Genomic DNA, 26571 nt, shown 5'->3' with positions numbered 1-26571 from the left:
GTTTGTCATTTAGTCTCACACTAAGAAAACCAAGCATTACATAGAACATACGGCTGTGGCAAAGGGAGTCTGATCGTGACCCCGATAACGCCGTATATTAATTGTTATCTTCAATTGAAACAATGTCTCCTCCAAAACCTCCTCCCACCTTGTTTTTTTATCCGTTGGATCGTTGCAGCCTCATGGAGCCCCACCCAGCGTCGACTAACTCACTTGGTGCTTTGGCTTGGGCAACCTTAAATCCAGGTTGTTCCCATGCTCAGACGGACTCGTCTGTGCTGCTTTCGTTTGAGTCTGGTCATTGTGCTAGCTACTGTAGGTATCAATGGGATAAGCTTTACGAGGCAGTAGTCCCGCCAAGCCACCTTTTGAGATGACTGTTGTGATGTGTGCGAGGATCGGCAGGTGAAGCTGTGAGAGCTGTCGCAATCCTTCTTACAGTACTTACCCTCCTTCATTGCGGACGCTGCAGAGGAATGAGAACCTTTGCTGTGGTGGCAATGTCCTTTCAGGAACGGCAATACTGAAGCAATTTCCTGTACAACGAGATGCGCAGTGTCCTTATCCCACCTTGGACCCTTCGGCTTTACAGTGGTGAGTCTAGAGCTCAACTTTCGCATTCCCCACTAACCCGCACTCGCCATATCTTCCACTTTGACTAGGTCATCGACCACACTATAAGGAGCGAGGCATCGCAGCATGTCTGTCAACACTCATGGAGAAAGCTCGCGAGCCTTCGCGGCGACTTCGACATCCAGTACTGCAAGTACAAGTAACCCTGCTCTCTTTAACAGCCCCGACAGAAGCTTCGACAGTCAGGACGGCGGCAAGAGGAATCGGTACCAGTACAGCTGTCTACAGTGTCAACGCCGTAAGCAACGATGCAGTCGCAACTTTCCCTGTGAGAAATGTACGCAGCGTGGTATAGCCCATTTGTGTTCGCCGCCTTCGAACCTCCATCGGCCCTCCAGACGAATACGGATGAGGCAGAAGCTAGCTATGGCAAGCTCCGATCAAGATCCATCCAGCAGCCAGCAGGAGCTTGAACAAGAACAAAGCACGGAGGACCAACTCGAAGCAATGGATGATACGAACACCTACGATCTCTATGACGACCATCGTCCAACCTCCTCGCGACAAGCAACGTCCCATCTGGTAGCTTTAGGCCGCTTGCGGTCCGGCCAAACATATCTGCAGCAACCGCAGCACGACATCCGTTCCTACCAGCACTGTGTACAGCAGCATTCGCCTCAGCGATATCAGCACGCAGAGTCCCATCAACATCGACGCTCGCAGTCTTCTTACCAGGGGCATCCTCACCCTGAAGTTTCACCCGTTTCAAGCTCTTTAGCGTCTTCACGTAGAATGGTGCCTGACGCAATTTCATCTCCGAATCAAGGACCTGAAGCATTCCAAGGCGAGAATGCGCTTGCTCAGCTTGCCACCGTAGCTCAGTGGCCATCGCTTCATCAGCAGGAGCGGCCTGAACAACAGAAAGCGGCAACCGGCGCTATCAACGCAACACCATCTACTTTGCGAAGCAAACACAGCGTACTGGAACCGGATCAACGCAGCATGGTCGATGCTGATGATGCTTTCATAGGCAAGCCAGCGCTCAATGGTCTCGGCTGGAACCCATTTCGTCGTCATGAAGGAGTCAGCACCGACCTCTTATCCTGGACTGGTCAACTTGGCAGGGGCTTCGGTCTGGTCATACCCAAGTACGAGTTGAGGTCGGTTCAGCAGTCCCTTCCAAGCAAGGCTGAGGCTGCCAGGCTCTTGCAGATCTACCTTGATGACTTCAACTGGTCCCGCTTCCCCTCAAGCGCGCAAGAAGTGACCAAAGCTGTCGAGTACTGCGTCGAGCGATGTCCGATCTCGGATGATGTACAGATGTTGCCGCTCATGGCTTTTTGCCTATCTATTTTCGGCTTGGCGACCCTTGATCTGGCTGTACGTCCATACCCGACTCGTCCTTCTCGGACATACTTTTTCGCTGCCAGAAAGGCATTGTCGCTATCCGAAAGCCTGGGACTACATACGCTCGACTCACTTTCCGCTTCATTGAACTTGTGTAGGTATCTCGATCTCTGCCGTGTTCCACGGTCCACTTGGCTTCAAGTAGCTTCATGCATGCGTGGAGCCATAGACCTTGGGCTACATCTTCATGGAGCGTACCTTGGACAGAACTGCTCTGCAACGTTGCAACGACGTGTGCTCTGGTCGCATATTGTCCATCAGGATCGAGAATGGAGTGTGCTCTTCGGCCGTCCGATGACCGAGATCCCGTTCTCCACCACACCCTCGCCATCCTTACAAGACTACCTTAGCCTTGGGCTTGAGTTGGCGTGTGCACAGTACCTGGTCGTTCGCGATGCCTTCCGGGTCTTTATCGAGCGTATCTCGCGTCTCTTCCAGGAGATTGCTGCGAGCTCCAACTCTTCGCCATCATCAAGGATCTACGAGCGTGCTCTCGAGATCGACCGCGACATTGTCGACTTCACCGAGTCCTTACCGCCTTGCCTGTCAACCTCACTTTCACTGTCTGGTGGAGCCATGAGGCATCAGGACTTCTCAACCATCTTCTATCACCACCTTTGCACCAACCAGGTCATCTTCTTCCGTTCGCTGCTCCATCGACCTTTCTGGATGGAGTCTTCAGACCTTATCTCGGCGGACAAATACAAGCATTCACGACAGATCTGCGTCGACTTGGCCCTAAGCGATCTGCGCGGACGGAGACTGCTCTCGCGCCGTATTCCGGTGACAATGCTCTGTCATCTATATGGCAGTGCTTACTCGCTTCTCAGCATGAATACAATCATTGCAAGCGATATGCTCTTCGCGCTTGAGCTCGGAGAAGACCTGCAAGTGGAGGAAGTCTTGGAGAAGCTCGGCTACATCCAAGAATATGTTGCCACGGTTCGTGCCAACATCCAGGAGTCGCGTGGTGACCATCTGGCCGTCAAAGAGCTCTACGTAATGCGATCACTTCTGAAACGCATCCAGGACAAGGTAGCAACGCTCAACCCGCAGAGTGTAGGATATCAAGTGCTTGGCGTTCGCTATGCAGGAGGATGTGCCGATAGGCTTGCGATGACGCTCATGGAGTTGCAGAGCGCAGCCAACTTGCTGCTCAATATGGCTCGTGCTGGTGTCCGCATTGACGATGCCACATGTATACCTCCGAGCGGCGAGGATAGGGCCTTAAGTTCTCTCTCGAATCCTAGCTCAGGTCCTTCGCCGGAAGGTACCAATACCATTTCAGGACAGCCCATGCCTCAGTCACAGAGCTACTCAGCAGGAGACGACGCTGTTTTTGCAATCGAATCCAGTCGAAGCGCAGGATCAATGTCCGACTTGCTGAACCCTCTCAATGGCAACGTAGTCACGCCGTCAGCGGAGTCGCTTGATCTCTTCTTGGCGAATGCCGACGACTGGCTGTCTTCTCTGCTGAATCCCGGAGCTGCCGCCTTCTCTGCTCCCACACAGCCGCTCGACCTGGGTTTCTCTCTATTCTGATGCTGTAACTTTAAGCACGTCTGTAGCCTCATGTTCTGAGCAATGCCAATGGGCTCTACGCTAAGCTGTGACTGCAGAAAGCTTGCCACGATTGAGCGGGCTGGCCGAGGATGGATGGAGAGTAACGAGGTGACGGACAAAAGGAGTTCCGCGGAGCATCGGCTTCAGGACTCGTATGACCATCATCAAGCATCCCTATCAAGATCGTAGGCGTAAGATGGCCCTCTCCATACTCGATGACCGGGACGACGTGCAGCGCATGATCAAACTCACTGAAGAAGCGGAGGGTCAAGCCTTCATAATCTCACGTTGCTTTTTCCTGAGGCTCATGCATGAGCTCTGCTTCCTTCGAGCTCGAATGAACGATCCAGAAATCACCAACAGAATGGTGCGATTTTCCCTTGCCTTTCATAGCAAACTGCGTGAGGAGACTCGCACTTGGGAGCTCAGAATGGATCGAACTATCGAGAGGACCTGACTGAAGGCGCTAGCTTCCATGTCGAGAGTAGCGAGAAGTGGTATATCATGGGCAGCAAGGAGCTCAAGTATGGTTTGGAAGTCGATGCCAAGACAAGGCCCAGCCAAAGTTTGAATGCGGCGGAATCACAGAGGATGAAGACGAGTTTGGCATTGATATTAGCAAGAAGCGCAAGGCTGCTTGATATCGTCGCTTCGCTTGCAAGGATACCAGCGACCCTCCAGACCGTCGGACGCACATCTACCTTTGAGTTGGACAGCATCAATGTTTCAGCACAATACCACCCAACTGCTTGGTCAACATCGACACTGTCACTTCCTAACATCGAACCTTTACAACAACTGACCTAATGGAGGCGGAAAGCTATTTTTAAGCTCGAAGCTCCGGCAGCGGGCGCAGCATCCGAAAGAGTGCGGAAGCGGATCAAGCCTGTCACTACGCATTGTCACTCTGCGGAAGCATTGTTCTCAAAGGAAGAACTGAGCTTCCTGTTTCGCGGGAAGCTCTTTGCTTGCGGAAAGCGTTGTGAGTGCAGATAGCTTTGTGATTGCGGGAAGCTTCTTGAAGGGAAGTATGGGCGGGCTACGAAGGTGGCAGAGAGTATATAGGATGATCAGCAACAACTTCCCTATATGGCAGGCCTTAACACGACTCCCACACCCCGTCTTCTCCACTTTCCACCCAGCTGACAAGCGAGCCTACGCTTCCGCCCAGCTTCTCATTTCCCGTCATCTCGGCACCAGTCCCTCGTCAAGATGACGGATACAGACTTCTTTCTGATGGTCACTGGCCTCGAGCTTCACGAGACATTCTCGCGACATCTATTCGAACAGTGGTTCCCTCTCCACTTCTTTTCCCCTCCCCCTCAAGAGCTCGCAGTCGGCTTCCATGTGGCTGAGAGCCATTCTCAAGTGCTTGAGATCTTGCTGAAGGCACAGATCTTCTCAGGTCTTACGATCTTTCTTTCTGATGAAGACGAATTCATCCGACTGCTCGGCCACTTTTCGGAAGCCGGAGATGCTGAGGGGACAGGATCGGTCTACCGTGGTCGAGTGGTGACAATTGAGTCTTGGAAGGATCGCATGAAGTTCGCAATGGAGCTCGAAGCGGCCGAAGACCCTGTGATGGACCTCGCTTTCGATTCTGATTCAGTCGTTTCCAATGTTGATGGAAATGATGAAGGCGATAACCTGGATAGCGATGACGATGACAACGACGAAGAATACCACGAGCTAGCAGTGCTGCTCGATCTGGTTCCGCTGCATCTACCATTGCAGCTATCAGAACAAGATGGCATATTTCCTACGTTTCGAGATCGGGTGAACCTGTGCCTTTACGAGGGACTCGATCTGCCATTTGCATCTGCGTATGGGTCTTATGTCTAGACTCTAAAGTTCATGAACATGGCCTTCATAAGACGACACATACAAACAGACTTTGGAAAAGATGTTGGGATCGCAATATAATTGATAGCATGTATGAATACAGAGCAGAGTGCATGAATGATCAGTGAGACCTTAGCAGTGTGATAAACCAGGAACAAGAGCGAGTGCAGAGATGTGAGGGTATCGTGACATAGAGAGAAGAAACACTAGAAGGATAACTTAAAGGTCAGCAGTGGCGGTGGGAACGCGTCCTTCCTTGTCGCTGTCCTTGCTGGAGCTGTTGTCAGCGTACTCGACATCGTTGTCCTGGTGAGCAGCAGCTTTGATGTCGGAAGCAGCGTGAACAGTGTCAATGTGCCAGTTGTCGGTGGCGAAGAGCTCGTCAATCTCCTCGAGACTCCTGCCCTTGGTCTCGGGGAGCAAGAAGTAGATGACAGGGACCCAGCAAGCGTTGAGGACGGCAAAGACGATGTAGGTTTTCCACTTGATCTGCTCGAGGGCAGAGGGGGTGAACTTGACAACGGCAAAGTTGAAAATCCAGTTGCTTGCGGTGGAGAGAGCGGAACCCTTGGTCCTGATGAGGAGGGGAAGCACCTCGGAAGGAATGAGCCAAACGGTAGCCTGGAAACCGAGAGAGAAGAAGAACTCGAAGACGAAGAGCATGGCGGAGGCGGCACGACCATAGATGGGTGCACCACCCTCCTGGACGGTCTTGACGAGGCCGGTCTGAGCGCACATAACGGCAGCCATACCGGCAATACAGGGAATGAGAAGCTTGCGACGGCCGACAACATCAATGAGGAAGTAGGAGACGGTGGAACCGAGGATGAGACACATGTTGAGACCACCGGAAAAAAGGGCAGATTGCTTTTTGTCGAGGCCAATGGACTGAGAGAAGAGAGTTCCTGAGTAGTATATCAAGGCGTTGATACCAGACAACTGCTGGGCGGCCTGGATGAAACAAGCAAGGAAAAGACGCTTGCGAGTCTGGATGAGGTCGTTTGCGACGAGTGCGCTCCAGCCAGTGGAAGCAGAGGCCCGCTCGTGCTCGATGGCCTGCTGGATACCGGCGAAAGATTTCTGGACTTCAGGGTGGCTCAAGGGAGCATTGTGAAGACGCTCGAGGACGGCGATGGCCTCGGCCTCACGACCCTTGGATGCGAGCCAACGTGGTGTGTCGGGGATGATGGTGGTGCATAGCATGAGGAAAACGATGAAAAGGCACTGGAGAGCGATGGGAATTCTCCAGACCTTGCTACCAGAGAGACCGCTGAAGCCGAAAGCGTAGTCAACCCAGTAGGAGATGACGATACCAAAGTTGAGAACGGTCAAGTCGATGGCAACAAGCTTACCACGAGAAATGGGAGGAGCAGTCTCGGCCTGGAGGATAGGGACGGTGGAGTTGATGGCGCCCATACCAAGACCAGAGACGATCCGACCTAGAATCATGACGCGGACAGTGCTGCTGGCAGCCTGGATGATGGCACCAGCAATCATGACAACGGCACTAAGAAGGATGGTTCGCCTACGACCGAGGAAATCACCAATGATGAAGGTGGAAAGAGCACCGATGAAACAACCGATCTCGTAGAGAGAGACGATGTTACCGATGGTGTTGGCATCGGGGTTGTTGAAGGATTTGTTGAACTCTCCGAGACCGACGAGGCCTCCCATCACACCGTTTTCGTAACCTACAAGCGAGAAGCCAGCAGCACAACTGGCAGTGGTGACGGCGAGCAACCAGTTGCCACGAAGGCCGATGTCGATACCGAAATAGTCATTGTGGATGCGGCGAGGAGTGAAATCGGATCGGTAGGCCATGATGGAAAATCTGATAGGAGTGGTGTCGAAGAGTGGAGGGAGAGGAGTGGTGGTGCAGTCGACTTGTCTTCCGGTAGAGTGAATGAATAGAGGACGTTGAAAAATGGAAGACTCGATGAGGGAAATGTGCGGGGAAAGGATGAGATGGAAGCAAAGGTTGGGAGGTCTTATACAAAAGGAAAGGCAAAACAGAAGGAAGCAAATGGGTAGCAATGAAGTGGACCTATTGGAGAATTACAGTTGGGTTGCGTGTGAATTGCGGAGCTGTCATGCAGAAGGAGGCTTGTGTGGCATAAGTGAAAGGAGCCAAGCGAGGTGGGCCAGGCAACTGTTCTAATTGTGTGTGACGAAATGAGTTAGAGATGGCGTGGCAGAGAGGGTGAGTGAGACTGTTCTGGATTCAGGTAGGGCAGAGGAAGCTAAGTTAGGTTTTGCTACTGATCTGCAGGCAGGGGAAGGTGAAGCGGGTGGCCGGGCCGGATAGAATGGTAAATGGTCAAGGTGCAATACAGAGGTCCACAGATCGTTGGAAGCACCGGCGGAGGAAGGAGGAACACAAAATTGTGGAGCACAGCTGCCACGTGCGGGGTAACGTGGCACAAGCGGGCGCCACAACAGTGCACAAGACGGTTGAAGCTGGACATGGTAGCTTATGAACGGAGAACGGAGGTGAAGCAAGGATTGTGTAACAATGAACCAAACAGACTCAATAGCACAGAGACCTGGAAGAAAACAACGGGCACACAATATACTGTACGGTGAACACGGCCAACTCTGCAAAACAGTTGATGGCTGCATGGAGATAAAGGGCACAAGCGACATGGTTGGGGAACAAGGTACAGATACTGTACGGAGTAAGAAAAGGAAACGACGGCAGTAGCAGAGTCTAGCGTTGCGGACCGGCGGGGTAACCCCGCTTTGCACTCAGATGCCGCGCTTTTGGCTGTGTCTGACACAATGGCATGAGAGGAGGGGACGATCGCGAATAGAAAAAAGGGAAAAAAAGAAAAAGAGAGATTGGACTGATGTAGCGGCTTGCTTGCCTTTTATTTGTTTATTTGTTTATCTGTTTATTTGTTTATTTATTTGTTTATTTGTTTCTGGTTTATTTGCATTAAATTTGGCTTCAGGGTTTTGCAGCGGCAGTGTGAGTGTGGCGCCAGAGAAGAGCGCATACGGACCGCCGTTTCGACGAAACAAGGCAGAAAAAGGGCTGGAGCGCGTCTCTGGAATTTAATCGGACTTTTCCTTTGCCCAGGTCTGGAAGGGCCTGACACCAGCGAATCTCTCCAACGGTCTTGCCGCTGTGAGCGCAAAATAGCAGCTCGGTACAGAAGCCTCACCCTTTGCAAAGTATCAGCATCCAAGTGGCTTCTCGGAGATCAACGAACGATGATGAGGATTCGGTAAGAGCCTACTTTGTTCTGTTACAAAAACAGCCTCATGCTTGAGCAACGATACGGCCCTGATTACCTCGGAGCGACGCGAAAGTGACGTTTCAACATAGCCAGCATGGTCTGCCATGACTTTCCTGAGAAGGATTGATGTGCACTACAAGTGTTCGTGGGGAACCGTGTTGAACGGTCCCTCAACTCAGTAGCGTGACTTCTGACAATGCCAGAGGATCCCAACCCGGCATCAACTACAACTAGAGGTTGTTGTGCTCCACACTGTTTGTTCGATATGAGCTGCTTTGGGCCCTGGAGAGCTCTTCATGAGGGAGAGCTGATTGGAATGCGAGAGCTGAGTATCTCGGCAAAGTACCTATGGCAGCAGAACACGAGACGAGACCTTTTGGCTGTCACGCGCTGATATTGTTTTTTTTTCTTTTTTTTTTTTTTTTTTTTTTTTTTCCTTTTCAGGCGAGCTTTTCGGTGACATCAGATGTTTGGCCTCTGACCGGTCCGCTCCTCCGTGTGGAAACAAAAGGGCGTCATAATCAACCATTTTAGTTAAGCTTCCCTGCATCTCATACTGTCTGACAGTCAGACACAGCTTGATATACCTTGAAGGATCCCTCAGGCTGTCTGTTTCGATTTTTCTTTAACTGAACCCATGCTTCATTTTAAGAGGTTCGACTGCATTCCTGCAAGCTGTTACGTCCAGAAGAACTTCCGCAGTCTGCAGCTTGGACAGCTCACCATGTCGGCTTATTGTTTGCTTCCAATACTCCTCGTTACCCGAAAGTGATCAACCGACCCCGCCCTGCCGAGCCAAGTGTTCTTCCGGAAAGCAAGGCTCGGTCAAGAGATCGATACTGCTTCCGAATCTATCCTTGGACCCTACAATCACTTGCATACGATCAGATTTCGACACCATGTCCGCCCAACAGAACCAGCAGCAGGTTGGCATTGTCAGCCTTGACCCGGCTTTTGATCGCCTAATTGGTGAGTACAGTGCGATCTCAAGCAGCATCTAGCCCAAAGTACAAGCAGAATACTGATCAAGGATGCTAGTCTCATCACCAACATACAGGCAAAAATGCTGCGATGCGGAAGGTGATCCACGAAGAAAACGGTCAGCAGACTTTCCACGAGGCAGGAATCTATCTCCCCAAGCACAACAGGGTCTACCTTTCGTCCAACCGTCTTCCAGACTCCAAATTCGGACAGCGTTCCCTTCTCGTCAGTGTACCACTGGACAAGATCCCATCTGCAAACACTCAAGAAAAGTCGAGCAATGGCATTCTACCAGATCTCTCGAGCGACGAGCAAAACAAGTTGTATTCTACGTTAGAGATTCTCGAGCAACTGCCAGAGCACATGGCCATGCTCAACGGTGCTACCAACTGGGATGATGACAGCGTGCTGTGGTGTGAGCAGGGTAACGACAACCGTAAGCTCGAGTCCAACTTTGTCCTCCACAATGTAGTCACAAACGAGACTACATCCCTGCTCAACAACTTCGAGGGCAAGCCTTTCTCCAGTCTCAACGATGCCGTCAGGCATCCTACTACCCGCTCCGTCTTCTTTACCGACCCAGATTACGGTGTCGAGCAGTCATTCAAGTCGCCCGAAAAGGACTATGCACCCAACGGTGTCTACTCCTGGAATCCAAAGACGAACAAGGTCAAACTCATCGACGCCTCCAACTATTCCAAACCCAACGGAGTCACCTTCCTCCCTGCGCCTGCCAACGACGGTTCGGGTCTGCTGATCACCACTGACACCGGTATCTTCCGCTTCCGCCACAAGACTCTCATGGAGATGGGTGACTTCTACCTCGACCAGAACGGTCCCTCTGTCATCTACTCGTACAAGGTTCTTCCTGACAGCGAATCCAAGGACGGCTTCCCTGCTGTTGATGTTGGATCTCGCAAACTCTTCGCCAAATCGACTAGCGGTGCTCCTGACGGCATTCATGTGGATCAACAGGGCAACGTCTGGGCCGGACACGGCGATGGCGTCCACTGCTACCAAGTCCAATCAGATGCAAGTGGCAAGCTCATTGGCAAATTTATTCTTCCAGGTGGAAGAGGTTGCGCCAACTTCTGCTGGGCTGGCAAGACTAACTTGGGTCAGTACAGGCAGCTCTTGTTCGCCGAGGATCAACTCTGGGAAACCTTGCTTGACGTCAACGGTCAGGACTAGATCCTCATAGATTCATCAACTCTTCAACAGATGCTCTTTAATCCTTCAGTCTGGAATCGCAAACAATCCTTTCAATCTTGAAGACAGAAATGAACTGTTGAAAGATTTGACTCTTATCGACGATTATCGGGCGATGTCAATCTAAGCACAGTGTTCAAGCTATTGGGCTAAACACTATACTATATTGACGTAAGAGAAGAACATAGCGGTAGCCTTGAGCTCTCTGCTAAATGTCTATATACAGTAGTGATACATGAACTCAAGTGGGAGCATACCATCTAATGTCGAAGTGTGTCAACGAGCGGGACCCAGTTGTCCCCGATTCATGCTATATCGGCTCGATCTGATCTACTTTCCCCGATAGCATTCCAGATCGATTTTGCCCGATCCTTTGTCACTTTTAGCTTCCTGCCGGATCGTTACCTTTAGCATGAACTGCGCTCATGGAATCCTTCATCTGAGGAGAGCTTGCAGAGAAGCAGCCGCGCTCGAACCAACAATTTGTCCCAGACACGTCCAAGCAGCCGAGTTGCCGATTGCCACCCGTACAATCACATTGTTCGCACGCCATTGCGGAAAGCTTCCGATTCCTTTGTCATCTCGTAAGACTCTTCCGCCACGGATATGCCCAAACACTGCAAAGAGACAGATATAAGGGATGACAACTATGAAGGAGCGCCACCACAAAAGCTCCTTTCCCAACGCCTCTTTCATCATGACCACAATCAATGACAACACGGAAGTCGTGCCAGCAGGCAGCGACAGCCACTGGCTACAGAAGGCCAAAGACGCGCTTTGGCAATACGAGGTCAAGTCCGAGACCATCATGCAAGACGTTTTTGACTGCATCGGCATCCTGGAAAACGATACAGACACCATCTTCGATCCTCCTCGCACCGCCAAGATCGCAGCCGAGCTCAAGCGCTACATTGAGTTTATGGACTTTGTCAACGAGGTGCTCGAGGATATGGTCATGGATGCTGAAGCTGTCAAGCGGTACAGACTCTTGCAGGAGGACAGTAAGCTTGCTCTGCCTACTGAGCAGGCTTGCGGGCTTTGAAGGAAAGCTCGATCTCACGGCCGGGATGGAGCTCAGGTGGCGCTGCGCAGAAGTCGCGCAATTCCAACGGCGGGAGTGTCTGCGCCGCAGGTCATCTGCATTGTGACATGCTTCTGCTCTTCGCTGGCATTCGCTTTTGTTTCAACTTTGCCAGCGCAGCTTCTGCAACTTTACTGCCTCGCCTATGAAACGCGCTGGTCCACTCGCCAACTGCACCGGCCGATTACTTGCACCTCACTCTACCATCCCAAAGCTAGGCGATCGTTGTAGCCTGCCACTCAAGACGCATCAGACCTATTCGAAAAGGAGGGGACGCGATGGATCAAGAAGCGGTGTCCTGCTTGCAAGATGGAAGAGAGAGTGAGCTGCAAGGCGAGCAGGTCTGAGCTGCAAACCCTGCTGATTGGTATGGCTTGGCGCATATATTTCCGCCTGCTGCTGCTGCTGCTGCTTGACGCAAACCAGCGTGTTGTTCCATTGCTTCGCTGTCGCTTTTCGGCAGCCGCTAACCGACCTTTCGAACAAAAAAGAACCAGCCCCTCTCCGCAGTCTCCTTGCGCCCCCTCATTCCGCGACCGCCACGCCTGCATACCGCCTTCTTCCACGCTTGGCCGTTGTCATAGAATCATAGCGTTGAGCTCTGCATCAACCCCGAGTCAGGCAGTGCGTGAAGCCACCTGACCCGATCCCTACTCACGGACAGTCAACTCAGACCCCATACATAAGGCTTTGAACCCGCCCTTCCTTCGTTTCGCTTTCTAGACAACCTTCCATCACCGTCCCAACACTGCCCCATCTATCTCTTGCTTTCCGACATTTTGACCGATATCATCGCCCAGTATGAAGACCGTCCTCGCTTTCAGCACCCTAGTGTGCGCCGCACTCACGACCTCGGCCATTGCCTTTCCTACACCTTCCGAGCCGCTCTTTGTCTCTCGCATGGTCAAACGACAGCTTCTTCCTCCCAATCCTGTTTCGACCTGTGGAGACTACGCCCTCGAGGAGCCCCAGAAGCTTGAGGTACGATCCTACAACGACTCCACCACTGCCTACTTCTCCGTCGCTTCCAACGATGCAGGACCTTCCATTCTCACTGCCATCAACCCCGCTAGCGGCTCCCAAGACGCATACGACTTTGACTTCCAAACATGCAACTATCAGGGCTTCACTCAGGGCTACTCGCGCAACAGCGGTGGAAGTATGGGTGCTCCACTCGAGTTCTGGGGTCGCGTTGTTACCAATGTCACCAAAACCACCAGCGAAGCTTCCGAACGAAAATGCCTCTCCGCCCAGCTCAACGAGGCTTCCGAGACCGCAAGAGTCATGTCCGGCACTTTCCATCTCGAGAACTGTAACGAAGCAGACTCGAAACAGTGGTTCCGTTTGCAAGAAGGTATTGGCGGTGCAACAGTCAGCTACTTCCCCATCAAGAACGAGACAGGATTTAAGTACAACGGTGAGACTCCCGAATACTTCCAGGTTGATCTGCATCCTGACGGCGATCAGGTCAATGCAGTCGAGTTCACCAGCCAAAATTCCTTCCAGTACGTTCGATTCCAGTAAATTGTCGCACAGTATAACTTTGGCCCATTCCAGCAACCCATTCTGTAAATGCTAGCAATCGAAGGCGCGCCATTACTTCACCCAACTCGTATTTTGTACAGCTGTCAACAATTTCGCCGATGCTGTGTGGGGGTATCGTACAACTGAGAAATTCTGGACGTGGTCTGTTTTGGCTACGCACGCTCGGATATACGGACAAGGAAACGCTTCCCTGGAGACTGACGCCGCTGACTCAGTCAACGCCAACTTGTGTGAAATGTTTAGCTTCATCGCTCGGAACTACGAGGGAATGGCAGAGAGTTCCGCCGGTCAGCGTTTTCCCCGCTGTTCCCCCTCGTCTCGCCAATCTGTCTCCCTCTCCTTCGTCGTCTGCCTTCCGAAGAATGCTCTTCAGATCCATTTCCGCCGCCTTCCCTGGCGTCGTCATCATCCTGAACCTGTCTTTGTCGCTCCATCCTCCTTCGACGCTCTAACAGCCTGGCTCGCTCCGCGTATGCCTCGAACGTGGCCTGTCTTGCTTCTGCCGGGGTAGAGGCGCCTGAGCCTGAAATGAACACGCGAATGCCTGTGGGAGATGAGCTGTCGGCATCGTCCTGACTCGCGTCCGCGTCTGCGTTCTGATGTCTACTATCTTGCGGACGAGGTGGCGGCGAGGAGCTGGCAAACATCGAGTCCGTTTCCAGCTCATCTTCGTCGTCGTCTTGTCGACGAGCACGACGAGACTCACTATGAAGGAAGTCAACCAAGTCAAAGTCGAAAGCGTCATCGCCAGCCATACCTAGATCCAAGTCAAGATCAATGTACTCTTCCGCTTCAGAGTCCCCTTCTTCCACAGCTGGAGCTGCAGCGGGTGACTCCGAACGTGGACCGTCTTGGCTTTGGCTTGCGCTGCGTTGTCGTGACCGAAGGACAGCAGCTGGAGTGGTGATGAAGGTGAAAGACCCACTACGACCTGTCCGCGGACGGTCGGAGGGAGGCTGCAACGAGGATGTTCCGCTCGTGGCTGATGCGCTTTCACGGACAGGAGAGTGCGGAACAGTGTCGATCTCGATACCTGTTTCGACAATGTCTTCCTCGATCGCGTCGTTGTCTTCCTGTGCGTTTCTCTGTCGTTCTCGCATCCCGGCTGATAGGTCACCGGCAAGGTCGACCTCACTTCGAGGACGGCGCAAAGACAAGGAAGACCGAGCAGATCGAATGCTGGAGGTGTCGAAATTGCTAAGCGGCAGGCCTCGCACGGCACCGCGACGGCTCAACGAGGTGGTACGGGTGAGGGATACGTCCGGATCGGCATCTTCCACAGTAGCATGAGCAAGTTGCATTGTGTGAAGTTCTTCCGCAGTGCCAATGGAAGAGGCGACCGCTGCCTCCGTCGCGGCCGACGATGAGGGTGCGGCTGTATCGGCGTTTTCATTGTGCAAGCGCAATACTTGCTGCAGTGCAGTAGCGACGGATCCGGCCTCAAGAGCAGCGCGTACCTCGTCGTCCTGGTTTAGATCGTTTGCAAGCGCAGCATCGTGGCTCCGGACGTAAGCCCAGGCTGCTTGAGGATCGGTGATGGGATAGGGGCGAGAGGACGCGGAACCAAACGTCGTTGGAGCGACGATCTCGTCATCGAGGGAGTACGGTAGCTCAAGATCTGGATGCCACCGAGCATACACGTCTTCCGGCTGACTGTTGGAGTGAGGCGCGTCAGGGTAACAAGAGCGGTCCCGATCGAGATAATACCATGCAGCAAGCTTGCGTCGCCAGGCACGGATGGAACCAGCTGACGGCGGTCGTGCGTCAGCTCGAGACCAGTGTGACTCTTCAATTGTGGCGAGAAGATGACGATGGGCTCGGAGTTCGGCTTCGTGAGAAGTCGCTGCATCAGACTCGCCCGTGCTTGCGGCGTTTTCGCTGAGATCAGGGCGACGAGTCATCGAGGAGAGTAGCATCAGATTGCGTGCTCTCCAGAGGGATGTCCGCATCTGTGATGAATCGGCGTGGCGCTGCGGATCGACCGTCTGTGCTGTTGACGATGCATCTTGGTCTGTCTCGCGACTCGTGTTGGAAACAAGACAGGACAAGCGGCGGAGCGTATCGTCGAACAACTCGATGGTGTCCATGACAAGCGCGTATGATGCACATAGGTCTGTTTGTGCGGAAGGACTTGACGCGTTCTCTTGCGTTTGCGAGGGTCGAGACCGATCCAGTTGCTGTAGCTGCGTTCCTGTAAGATCCATGTGGAGTTGGAAGAGGGAAGCTCTGAGAGACTCGATCGAGGTGCGAATAAATTGGCTAGAACGAAGACGTTCTGCATCGACAATAGTTCTTGCTGCTTCGGCATTACGTCTAGCAGCCTCGGCGAGTCTGGCATTGATAGCTTGCTGAGAAAGTGCCACAGCCGAATTAGAGCGCGCAGCTAATCTACTTTGCGCAAGTTGAGGTACCAAGCCGTCAGGCGAACTGCTGGATGAGTCGGCATCCCAGTTGGGCGCAGCACGCGCAACCCGGATCGGCAGGTGAGTGGCTGATGTGAGAGGCTGCGTGGTGCGTGAGGTTAGGGACGAAGAGGGACTCCATGTAGAAGGTAGTGGAACTTGGGAGGAACCAAGGCGGCCAGTGGCGGTCGTAAGCATCAAGTCACGCAGTGTACGGCGAGGAGGACGGTCCGAGTCGGTGAGAGGGGCGTTCGTGGGCTGTAATCCTGCATCAGGCTGCGAATTGAGTGTTCGTGTTGAGGACCGAAGTGATCGGAGGAGCTGATAGGTACGGTCGAGGGAGGCAGTTCTGACATTTGGATCCGATGCGTTCCAATAGGGATCTGCCGCTTGGACGCGAGACCAGGCAGCTTGTCGTGAGCCGTATCTAGGTCGACCAGCGCCATGCGAGGAAACGCCGCGCGAGGATGCAATAGCAGATCGCAGTGAAGCAGCCGGGTCGGCGAAGGGCCTAGCTGAAGAATTGGCGGGATCATAATTGGGATCACGCTTCTTGGCTAGTGCTTGACGAGCTGTCTCCTTGATAACGATTTCAAAGCTGCGTTTAAGGAGCTTGTCCGTGGGATCGAGATGTTCGGCAAACTGTTCAAAGGTGTAGTCTGGCTGCGACATGTTAGGGTTGCGCGCCCATGCTGGGTCGAGATGGGCATGAGAAGAGGTAGAAGAGGGACCAGCTACAGTGGCTTGAGAGTCGGAATCATCGTTGGAGCCGATGGGATCGCGGACATACTGCATCTCTCTTGCTCGCCTTCGACGTTGAGCGGAAAGACTGGCTATGCTGTCAGTGCCAAGGGAAGGTTCTCTCGAGGGCCGAATGGAAGTCGAAGGGCGCAAGATTCCCAGTGGTGGAGAGCCAGACAAAGACGCAGAAGCATTGGTCGCCGATGAAGAAGAAGTAGCATCGTTGGCTTGATCGGCGTCGCGGAGAAAAGAGAGAATGACACGGTTGCGGCGAGAGATGGAGGGACACAAGTCGAAGGCTTGTTCGATCTCATTTGCTTCGTTGAGCTGATCAAGAACATGGATGCAGACTGCCTTGACCTTGTTGAGGAAGACATCGTCAAAGTGGCCTGGAGTATGTCGACCCATGTTGGGCGAATGCAAATTCTCGGAAGCGTTTCAACGTCGGGGGATTGCGGTTCGACCCTTTCCTTTATGAGAACCTGGCCAAGGAAGACCTACCTGTTGGGTGATCGAGGTGTCGAGGTGGTGTCGATTAGAGATCAAACCCCATCGTTGCCCTTCCAAAGGATATATGTTGCACGTTGTGATGCGAATGCGTTCGACGATGGAATGGTTCCGATACTACCAGTGGCAGATGATAGTCCGGCACGATGATGTGGAGTGGAGCGGAAAAGGTTCAAGTTGGGGTTCAAGTTGTGGGCAGAGCCGAGGTGTTGGAGCTGAGTTGCTACAGTTTCTCAGCTTTTTGCCCCACAACGTAAGTCGTATCTCGCAGATCGGGCAACACGATCAATTCAGCCAGATCTGGGAAGAAGGGGACGAAATTCGAGTTTAAAAAGAATATTAGTTTTGGCGATCTGACACTTTGTGGAGGATGCAACCGATTCGGCGCATCGGCTGATTGTTTGAGCGACGTCCGAATCCTAATCAACACAGTGTAACCCCAATAAGCTCTGTGTTGGTTTCGACAGATGCCATACAAGGCAGTCGCCTGATTGGAAAGCATTCGTGCAACGCAGAAAGGGGTCATGGCAACGAGGTCAGCGGACAACAAACACCGCAAACAGATACAGTATGCTCGAGAGTTCTCGGACAGACACAGGCGAAGGCAAAAAATGGGAGCGAGGCGGCTCATCCAACAGTAAAACGATGCTCGGCAATAGAATGCGCCTTGTCCGTGGAGAAGAATCACATTGCAGAACAATGGCAAGGGGAGAACAGCGACAGACGCTATCTACAGGTTCAATAGAGTAATGTGGCAATGCAAGTTGGCCTTGAACCTGCGGCAACTCACGTTTCGATCTGGTTGAGACGGTGAACCCTTGGGCCGAACAAAGCTCGGATGTCATAAGACATCTTACAAAAGTAACTTTTCTCAAACCCTTCCTCCTACCTCGACTACGCTCCCCCCTCCATCATTGTCCTTTTCAATTATCGGAGACCTCTTCTTCCCACAAAGCATCAAAGACCGGACTACATTTCGGAGAGCAGCACAGCCAGCATGCCGTTCCCACTCCCACTCAACTTCCCAAAGTGGTTGTCTGAAAATGAACACCTTCTACAGCCACCAGTAGGCAACTTTTGCCTTTTTCGCACCCAAGACTACACTGTGATGGCCGTCGGTGGTCCGAACGCCAGATCCGACTACCATTATCAGCCTACCGAGGAGTTCTTTTACCAATACAAAGGCGACATGCTCTTGAAAGTCATCAACGAAGAGGGCAAATTCCAGGATATCCCGATCAAGGAGGGCGAGATGTTTATGCTTCCAGGTAAGTAGCCAAGTGCCACTGCAGCCAGTTTGTAACAACTACTGCTAACAGCTGTATCTCGTTTCCACACTCAATCAGCAAACACGCCACACTCGCCTTGCCGTTTTGCCAACACCGTCGGTCTTGTCGTCGAGAGGACAAGACCGGATGACAGCCCTGATGCTATGCGATGGTACTGTGCCAACAAGGAAGCCCATGGCGACACGCCCACGATTGTTAAGGAAGTCATGTTCCAGTGCACCGACCTTGGCACACAGCTCAAGCCCATCATCGAGGCTTGGGCCAACGACGAAGCTGGTCGCAAGTGCGGTCAGTGCGGTTACACACAGGCTGCTCGCGAGCTTCCAGCCTAATTCTCTTTTGCATCTCTATCGCTCTTTGTCGCCAAGTCCCATATAGACCATATACGCGTTCTGAAGCTCAGCTCAGCTTCTTTTGTTATATAGAAAGAGCATGTCTGGACTGTGTCCGAACTCTAGCTCAGCATGTCGACCATCCTTCTCTGTTCTGTGAAATTAGGCATCATTTAAGCATTGGTGCCAAAAATATGCCGAAGGAAGCGATCCGATATGATGATGCATGCTGACATAAACGCAATCGGCGATCAGATGGAACAGATCTGTCTGGGGATTGGGTGCAATGTAGCCCCACTCGTTGTCAAGCTAACTCATGGAGGAGGATACTCCTACATTCAGCATGCACCTCATAGTTGTATATATACAGTATGCATGTAAACTGTCCCAAGATTTTACATGTCACCATACATCACTCTAATGCTCAATAGCTATAAGTTGTATTGCCACACTGTCTGATATCATCTGAAAGTGCTGCTTCTTCTCTCCAAGACTGTGGAATTGATATTGACATTGACTAAAAAAATTGTGCTATGAAGAAGAGCTGTTTTTTTTTTTTAAATTGTGGGACAGTTTATGGAGCATGCTCCCAAATAGCAACACCACTCCATTCCTGACCTTGTGGGCTTTTGACTACAATGAAACTTGTAATGTAACTTGGTGGGCACCTTCATACACATTGAAAGTAGTGATGTGGAAAGTTTCAGCTCAATCAGATGACTGTGAGCAATCCAGCAGCACTTCCAGTCTGACACCATCATATCTATACCATCATGATGAAAACCACTCCTGAGAAGCACCAATGGGCACTCTTTCACCTCCAAAATGGAGAATCTACCCATTCAGTTGCCAAGAAACTCAGTCTGAGCAAGTCTACAGTGTCTTGCATCAGCAAAAGTGCCTCCACCGATGCTCCAAAGTCAAAGGGGGGCTGGCTGAGAAAACTCCAGCCTCATCATGTTTGCTTCCTGGACCACTATTTCAAGCTCAATTCAACCTCCACAGTCAGGAAAGCATGTCATGCACTGCAGGAGACATTTCACATCAAAGCATGCCCAACAACAGTAAGAAAAGCACTTCATTACTGTTGTTACAAAGCACAAAGGTTAGTGAATAAACTGAAGCTACTCAAGAGGCATTACAAAGCACATCTCAAATTTGTGAATGAGCACAAGGACATGACTGTTGAGGATTGGAAGAATGTGGTATGGTCTGATGAGACAAAGATCAACTTCTTTGGACCAGATGGGAAGCAGTTCTGTTGGATTAAGAATGCTGGCTTCAACAGCAAGCTTGTCAGGCCAACAGTCAAGTTTGGCAGTGGCTCCATCATGATCTGGGGCTGTATGACATGGGAAGGGGTCAGAGGTATACACTTGGTGCTGGGATCAATGAATTCAGACCAATACATTGATATCCTGAATGACAAGCTTTTGAAAACAATCTCTGATTTGCAGCTTCAGCATGCATACACTGATGTCATGTTTCAGCAAGACAATGACCCAAAACACATGTCAAAGAAGACAAAAACATGGTTGGAAGGCAATAGCATTAAGGTTATGCAATGGCCAGGGCAGTTGCTGGACTTGAACCCAATTGAACACCTCTGGCACCATCTTAAATTGTGACTTTCACAGTATAGTACAATTGCAAAGTCCAGGGATGAACTGCTCAAGAGATGTGAAGCTGAATGGAAAGCAATCACTCCAGAGACATGTAGGATACTAATAGAGAGCATGCCAGACTGCATCAAGGTGGTTCTGAAGGCCAAAGGAGGGAATACAAAGTACTAAGGTGTTCTTGAGGAGTGCTCCATAAACTGTCCCACAATAAAAAAATAAATTGGCTCTTCTTCATAGCACAATTTTTTTAGTCCATGTCAATATCAATTCCACAGTCTTGGAGAGAAGAAGCAGCACTTTCAGATGATATCAGACAGTGTGGCAATACAACTTATAGCTATTGAGCATTAGAGTGATGTATGGTGACATATAAAATCTTGGGACAGTTTATGTGCATACTGTATCAAGCTGAGGACACTAAGTCCTCACCACATTCTTTAGTCAATTGAGTATACATGTTTCTGTCTTCTAGAAGTAGTGACATCGTGCTCTGACTCTCCCCGATCGCAAGTATCGGGACCAAAACTTCTTCACATTTATTAAAAAAATACAAGAATATCGGGATTCGGCCAGAGTTACACAAGTGACGCTGTGTGTGGAGAATCGGCGGTGCGGCGGTGCGGCAGACCCGCAATCAGCGCATCGTGCCATCAAGCGAGCGACCTTTTTCGACACCCAACGACCCGGATTCCCATCCTTTTTCCACTTGATTCTTTCTTCATCTCCAACTCTCACCTCCTTTCGACGATCCATTGCACAAGGACGAGTGCAGAACAATCTGCGTCGCACAATCACATCTAGTGGCCTTCATCGTCGACCTAACCCTTCACAAGCTTGGCTCTTTTTGACGGCTTCCCAACCTCATTCGCATCCATCCAACCGCCAAGGTCCCTCTCATAAAGCTAACAGCAATCCAAACCGGTCAAAAGCTCTTTGGTCTCTTCCTCACCGAGGCTTGCACCTAATTCTTCTCGCAAGTGTCGCTCTCGACAAGAGACACCCCAGCCAAGATGTCCGGTCTGGAGAAATCACTGTTTCAGCTCAAATTTACCGCCAAATCGCTGCAGCGACAAGCTCGCAAGGCCACAAAGGACGAGGCAACGGAGAAGGCCAAGGTTAAGAAAGCGCTGGCGCAAGGCAACACTGAAGGTGCACGTATCTACGCATCCAATGCCATTCGCAAGAAGAACGAATCGCTCAATCTGCTTCGGCTCGGAAGCCGCATCGATGCAGTGGCAAGTAGAGTTGAGACCGCCGTCACCATGCGACAAGTGTCCGGCAGCATGGCATCAGTAGTCAAAGGAATGGACAAGGCGATGGAAAGTATGAATCTTGAACGTATATCCATGGTGATGGACAAATTCGAGACGCAGTTTGAGGATATGGATGTGCAGACCTCATACATGGAGGGAACGATCGGCGCGACTACAGCTCAGTCGATGCCACAGGATCAGGTCGACTTGCTTATGCAACAAGTAGCTGATCAGAACGGCATTGAGATCAATCATAAACTTGGCGAAGGCGGATTACTCGAAGGCAAAGTGGCCGACTTGGCACCTAAAGTCCCCGATGTCAAGGTTAAGGACAAGGAAGATGATGCGTTGGCCGAGCGACTTCGCGCGCTTCGTCCCGCAACATAGAGAATCACGTTCAGTCATTGCTTCCGATTCGAACGCTAGGTGTTCCATCCCATCCCAGGTTTGAATAGCGGCCTTCCCGGGGCTTTCTGCGAATGTGAAAGGCGTCTCGATTGTAACAGAGTACAGAGTGCGTGCGGTGTTGATGTTGAGAATTGCGGCGCCAGTATCCGTCAACGTTGCCCGTATCCAGACCGTGACTGCTGCGTATACGATCCATTCGGTGGACCTGAGGGTGGAGGCCCGCGCATATTGGGTGGTGGGGGGCCATTTGCATAGGGTGCTGGCGTCGGTGCCCCATAGCCGGGTGGTGGCCCTCTTGGAGGATATGATCCATTGCTGCCTCCTGGTGCACCTCCGCCCATCATATTGGGCGGTGGACGAGGGTAAGGACCACCTTGAGGCGGTGGTCTGTTGTAATTTGGAGGTGGACCGTGATCTCTGGAGGAGCCGTCGTTGCCGCCGTAACGCCCGTGACCACCGGGACCTCCTCTGGAGCCACCACTGCTCCAGTCACCGCCGCTACCGCCACCAATGCCCCTACTGCTTCCACCTCCACCCATAGACATTGATTGAGGGCCTTGTGATCGGAACGCTGTTTTAGGAAGCAAGTCAAGAACGCGGCGTCAGCACTGAAAAAAACCTTCCGAGTCAAGGCTTTAAAGGTATACTCACCTCGATCTGAGGTGCCGCTCAATGGTCCTGCGCCGAATGTCATGAAAGATGATCCGGCTGGATGAAGCAGATCTCTTGGTTTCTCAATGCCGCGTCGGTCATACTCTTTGGCCAGTGTATCCAACACCTGCTGAATCTGGTCTGGATCAAGACTCTGATAGTATTCGCGGACATTTTGAAGATGATTTCGACCACTGTTGTGTGCTTTTCGAACGGAGACAGAGTCGTGTGTCAAGAAGACATCACAATAGTCACAGTAGTGCTTGCCCATAACTGAAATAGGCTGGCTCTGCACACAGCTGCAACTCTATTCTGTGCGATACAGATGTGAGGAGAAGGAGGTGGGAGCGTGGTCTGGTCGCTGGTCGTGAATTGGTTGTATCGTTGCAATGACGAGCTTGGTGCCTGGTAGCTGGCTTGTTCTTCCTGTTTGCAGTTGTTGCAGGATGGGTCGCAGTTGAGGGGATTGTTGATGGTGGTAAGCTGTGGGACGACGAGCAAGAATAAGGAGAAGCCATCAACCATCCGAGCTTGAATTGCAAAGGAGCCGCGAAGCAGCGACCAATTTCGAGCGCATAAAGCAAATGTCGTTAAACGACGACGTAACAGCAATCTTTGAAACCTCCACCTTATCGAGATGAAAGTCCCGAAACCAACACAGACACTCAACACACTCACACTTGACACTCACACTTGACACTCACACTTGACACTCAACAGCTCAACAGTATGCCAACTCAGCCACGCACAGGGCCCTGAACTCGCTTCGTTCACACCACGTTGCTGCATTCTCTGCTCTCACCAACTCTCATCGATATTGGGACGCTGGCTATTGCCGCTCACTGGTGTTTCACCGCCTCGTTATCAGGTCTTTTCGGCACTTTCAGCCTTCTCTTTCATCAGATGTGGTCGAGCAAATTTGGCATGACATCGACACCCTAAAGGAACCCACAGCTTGTCTGTGCCAGCTCGCAACTCTGATCCGCCATGCATCTCCCGAGACATACCATCGAGTCACATGCTGTTGTTCCGCTCTTCCAACACGTAAGCTTTTGCTCCCCGGATCCGCCAAGTTTCGCACATGCTTCGTCCAAATCAGCAGACGATGGCTTGGACCAGCTCTCCCAACCGTCGATTTTCAGCTGCGCCAGCCTCAACGGCTTCATGGTAGCTCAGACAGATCCTTTGAAGCTGGTTGCGAATCGAACGTGGACATCATCTCAGGGGGGACTATCGCATGCCGTACCAGTAGAGCATACCTCTCTACTCTTTCTAGTTGGTGGTGGTCGCGTTCCTCGCTTCGCACCCAACAAGGTCGTACTTTGGGATGAGGCAGCCGAATACACAACCAAAAGCTCCGCGGGTGATTCTACGAACCACGACTCGGATGATGATGACGATGGTCTTGCATCTGTGACGTCTCGACGTGCTTCAACCATCTTCTCCGCTGGCTCCAAATTTGACGCCTATGGAAGACATCAAGAAGACAGTCTTGATAGCGTCGAACAACTGGAAAATTCACCAGAGAATCAAAGCCGTTCCTTCTCACCAGTCAACAGTCTGCGCTTCTCGACCTCTTCTCTAGTCAACTCGGGCGACATGCGACTGGACGAAGATCAGCAGAGCGGTCCCACTGCAAACGCCGAGGGAGGACGAGGCTATGGACATGCTTCGGATGATGAGGGGATGGTACTCAACACCGGAGCAAGCTCGCTTGGCATTGGTCGACTTCAGGCCTCACACCTTTCCGATGCATCTAATCGTGCTGGGGCCACTTCCGTCTTGCTGAAGGATGAGTCTGCAGACATGACCTCCGAGGACTGTTCACATTCCATCATGGCTAGTTCTGCTAACCTAGCCGATCCGTTTGCGGAAGATGATGTGCGCTCGCCACAGTCAAGCTCACCGCCGACAACGCGGCATGCCGTGCCATCTCACTCAGATTTTGATGCCCGTCATCTCGCAGGATCATCATCATCTGCAGCCCGACTTTCAGCGAAGGATGCCCCCGATCCAACCTCTCCACAAGGCCTCTTCTCGACCCCGTCCTCTCGATCATCTGGGGCTAGACTCGTTGACTCGGTCTCCAGTATGGCCACCACCGCTACTGATGCCACCGCAAAGGCACCACCCAAGGTTATGCGTGGCCGCGAGGTGGCAGAGCTTGAATTCAGCGAGGTCGTTCGTGGCATCTGTGCCACCTCGATCCATCTCGCGAGGCCGAATGGAAAACGAGACGCCAGCAAAGGCAAAGGTCGCGCTTCGACAGACAATGCTGGTGCCAAAAGCACTGACGTGAAGCAAGTCTGCGTTGTTCTTGTGGTTCTTCTCGCCTCGAAAGCCGTCGTATTTGAACTCTCGCCACCGTCCACAAATCACAGCATGGATCTCAGCATGGAAAGCAGGAAAGAGACCGCGACTTGGAGAATCCAGAAAAGAGCTGCTTTGCAGACTTATAAGAATCTCAAAGGTCTTGCTTCTGCCGCACCGTGCTATCTTGCGGATATGACTGACGCGACAAGAGTCCGGCGTAATGCCATTGTCGCGGTACCTGGCAGACAAAAGGGTCATGTTCAGCTCCTACGTCTCAATTTGCATAGCTGTGCAGCAGACAAAGCGAATCCGGTCTCGTCGAACGTCGCTTCCTCACTCGGCGCCGCAAGTATCATCGTCGCCCACGACTCGTCGCTGGCCGCTATTTCACTGAGTCCGAACGGTCAACTACTAGCCACTGCCTCTTCAAAAGGCACCCTGATACGCATCTGGTCCAACAAGCTCTCTGGAGGCGGCTCGAGATCCGGAGGAGACAGAGTCAGCGCCTCTTCTGCCGGCGCAAAGTCTCAAGCACCTGGTAGGACCGGATTCGGCACCAAGCTGATGCGCGAACTGCGTCGTGGAACAGACCCAGCCACGATATTAAGCCTCGCCTTTGCTCCAGATGCCTCTCTAGTCGCCGCTGCCAGCGACAAAGGCACAATCCATATCTTCTTACTGTCGGACGTTGCGTCGGCGTCAGTTCAGGCCACGCCAGGGGCGCAAGGTCGGTCATCGCCTTCATCTGCTTCTTCTCGAGCCTCTCTTCTTGGGCGGGCTGCAGCGCAGTATCTCCCCTCGGGCATTGGCAATCTCGCAGGACAGATCCCGCCATCGGTGCTCCCGCAGTACCTCAAGTCGGAATGGAGCAGCGCCCAGTATCGCATACCGCTCAAGAGCTTTGGCGCTTCCTCTCGCCACTACTCAAGTGCATCCACCTCAAATGACAGTGGCATGTATGGGGTAAGTGGCACAGCCGCAGCGCCAGTCGGTACAGAAAAGTCAACAGAAGGCGCCTGGGCACAAATGCGCAATCGAATCAGCGACATCCGCAAAGGAGAAGCGAATGTGGACGAGAAGCTCTTCCTCTGCTGGATAGTGGAAGGAACCGCTCTATATGATCATCCTTCGACGGCGGCCATCAAGAGCGCCAAATCTGTTGGTCAGCAAGGGCGGGCGGACAAGGCAAAGGTGCGATCGGCACCAACTTCAGCGGGGCCCAGGGTATCCGACACGGCGCGCGACGATCCTCTACAGCGATATTGCTTGATAGCGGTAACAACGTCGGGTGGTTGGTACAAGCTCGCCATCACTGTACCCAAGCCTGCATCCTTGGACGACGACAACTCGGGCTCCACCGTGCTGGACATGTACCGCAGCGATGCCTCGATACAGTCGAGACGCTCGAAATCAGACAAGGACAACGCGATGAATTGCAAGCTGGTTGAGTTCCGCCCGATGGTCGCGCTGCTGGACGGCTGGAGGGCATGAGAGGGCGACATCGCGGCACCCTGGTATTGCATCCAGATATTCCTCAATCACACGAAATCGGCATCTACGTTCACTTTGCTGCATTGCATTACCTACTGTCTTCAATCGGAGCGCTTCAGGCT

General features: G+C 52.1%; 12 protein-coding genes across 12 annotated transcripts; 9 read left to right on the top strand and 3 right to left on the bottom strand.

The window, feature by feature from the left end:
* Window positions 1-699: 699 nt before the first annotated feature.
* UHO2_06091 (uncharacterized protein) lies at window positions 700-3522 on the top strand (the record flags this gene model as incomplete). Its single annotated transcript, XM_041560314.1, has 1 exon — window positions 700-3522. The coding sequence occupies one exon, from the start codon at window positions 700-702 to the stop codon at window positions 3520-3522; it is 2823 nt and encodes a 940-aa protein (XP_041416248.1).
* A 1233-nt stretch (window positions 3523-4755) lies between these two features.
* On the top strand, window positions 4756-5385 carry UHO2_06090 (uncharacterized protein; the record flags this gene model as incomplete). Its single annotated transcript, XM_041560313.1, has 1 exon — window positions 4756-5385. The coding sequence occupies one exon, from the start codon at window positions 4756-4758 to the stop codon at window positions 5383-5385; it is 630 nt and encodes a 209-aa protein (XP_041416247.1).
* Window positions 5386-5604: 219 nt separating this feature from the next.
* Window positions 5605-7206, bottom strand: UHO2_06089 (putative sugar transporter; the record flags this gene model as incomplete). The annotated part of the gene is made up of 1 exon (XM_041560312.1): window positions 5605-7206. One exon carries the CDS (start codon window positions 7204-7206, stop codon window positions 5605-5607), a length of 1602 nt encoding a protein of 533 aa, XP_041416246.1.
* A 362-nt stretch (window positions 7207-7568) lies between these two features.
* On the top strand, window positions 7569-7862 carry UHO2_06088 (uncharacterized protein; the record flags this gene model as incomplete). Its single annotated transcript, XM_041560311.1, has 2 exons — window positions 7569-7585; window positions 7655-7862. The coding sequence occupies 2 exons, from the start codon at window positions 7569-7571 to the stop codon at window positions 7860-7862; spliced, it is 225 nt and encodes a 74-aa protein (XP_041416245.1).
* A 1661-nt stretch (window positions 7863-9523) lies between these two features.
* On the top strand, window positions 9524-10796 carry UHO2_06087 (uncharacterized protein; the record flags this gene model as incomplete). Its single annotated transcript, XM_041560310.1, has 2 exons — window positions 9524-9593; window positions 9682-10796. The coding sequence occupies 2 exons, from the start codon at window positions 9524-9526 to the stop codon at window positions 10794-10796; spliced, it is 1185 nt and encodes a 394-aa protein (XP_041416244.1).
* Window positions 10797-11511: 715 nt separating this feature from the next.
* On the top strand, window positions 11512-11856 carry UHO2_06086 (uncharacterized protein; the record flags this gene model as incomplete). Its single annotated transcript, XM_041560309.1, has 1 exon — window positions 11512-11856. The coding sequence occupies one exon, from the start codon at window positions 11512-11514 to the stop codon at window positions 11854-11856; it is 345 nt and encodes a 114-aa protein (XP_041416243.1).
* Window positions 11857-12696: 840 nt separating this feature from the next.
* On the top strand, window positions 12697-13419 carry UHO2_06085 (uncharacterized protein; the record flags this gene model as incomplete). The annotated part of the gene is made up of 1 exon (XM_041560308.1): window positions 12697-13419. The coding sequence occupies one exon, from the start codon at window positions 12697-12699 to the stop codon at window positions 13417-13419; it is 723 nt and encodes a 240-aa protein (XP_041416242.1).
* A 266-nt stretch (window positions 13420-13685) lies between these two features.
* Window positions 13686-16991, bottom strand: UHO2_06084 (uncharacterized protein; the record flags this gene model as incomplete). Its single annotated transcript, XM_041560307.1, has 1 exon — window positions 13686-16991. One exon carries the CDS (start codon window positions 16989-16991, stop codon window positions 13686-13688), a length of 3306 nt encoding a protein of 1101 aa, XP_041416241.1.
* Window positions 16992-18087: 1096 nt separating this feature from the next.
* UHO2_06083 (putative BNA1 - 3-hydroxyanthranilic acid dioxygenase) lies at window positions 18088-18711 on the top strand (the record flags this gene model as incomplete). The annotated part of the gene is made up of 2 exons (XM_041560306.1): window positions 18088-18358; window positions 18437-18711. 2 exons carry the CDS (start codon window positions 18088-18090, stop codon window positions 18709-18711), a joined length of 546 nt encoding a protein of 181 aa, XP_041416240.1.
* A 2632-nt stretch (window positions 18712-21343) lies between these two features.
* Window positions 21344-21973, top strand: UHO2_06082 (putative DID2 - class E vacuolar-protein sorting and endocytosis factor; the record flags this gene model as incomplete). Its single annotated transcript, XM_041560305.1, has 1 exon — window positions 21344-21973. The coding sequence occupies one exon, from the start codon at window positions 21344-21346 to the stop codon at window positions 21971-21973; it is 630 nt and encodes a 209-aa protein (XP_041416239.1).
* A 170-nt stretch (window positions 21974-22143) lies between these two features.
* UHO2_06081 (uncharacterized protein) lies at window positions 22144-22916 on the bottom strand (the record flags this gene model as incomplete). The annotated part of the gene is made up of 2 exons (XM_041560304.1): window positions 22144-22565; window positions 22646-22916. The coding sequence occupies 2 exons, from the start codon at window positions 22914-22916 to the stop codon at window positions 22144-22146; spliced, it is 693 nt and encodes a 230-aa protein (XP_041416238.1).
* A 716-nt stretch (window positions 22917-23632) lies between these two features.
* On the top strand, window positions 23633-26449 carry UHO2_06080 (uncharacterized protein; the record flags this gene model as incomplete). The annotated part of the gene is made up of 1 exon (XM_041560303.1): window positions 23633-26449. One exon carries the CDS (start codon window positions 23633-23635, stop codon window positions 26447-26449), a length of 2817 nt encoding a protein of 938 aa, XP_041416237.1.
* Between the last annotated feature and the right edge of the window lie 122 nt (window positions 26450-26571).

This window comes from Ustilago hordei (genome assembly GCF_900519145.1).
Source record: "Ustilago hordei strain Uho2 genome assembly, contig: UHO2_contig_17, whole genome shotgun sequence".
NCBI classification, from domain to species: Eukaryota; Fungi; Basidiomycota; class Ustilaginomycetes; order Ustilaginales; family Ustilaginaceae; genus Ustilago; species Ustilago hordei.
This window is presented reverse-complemented; position numbering and strand designations above follow the sequence as displayed.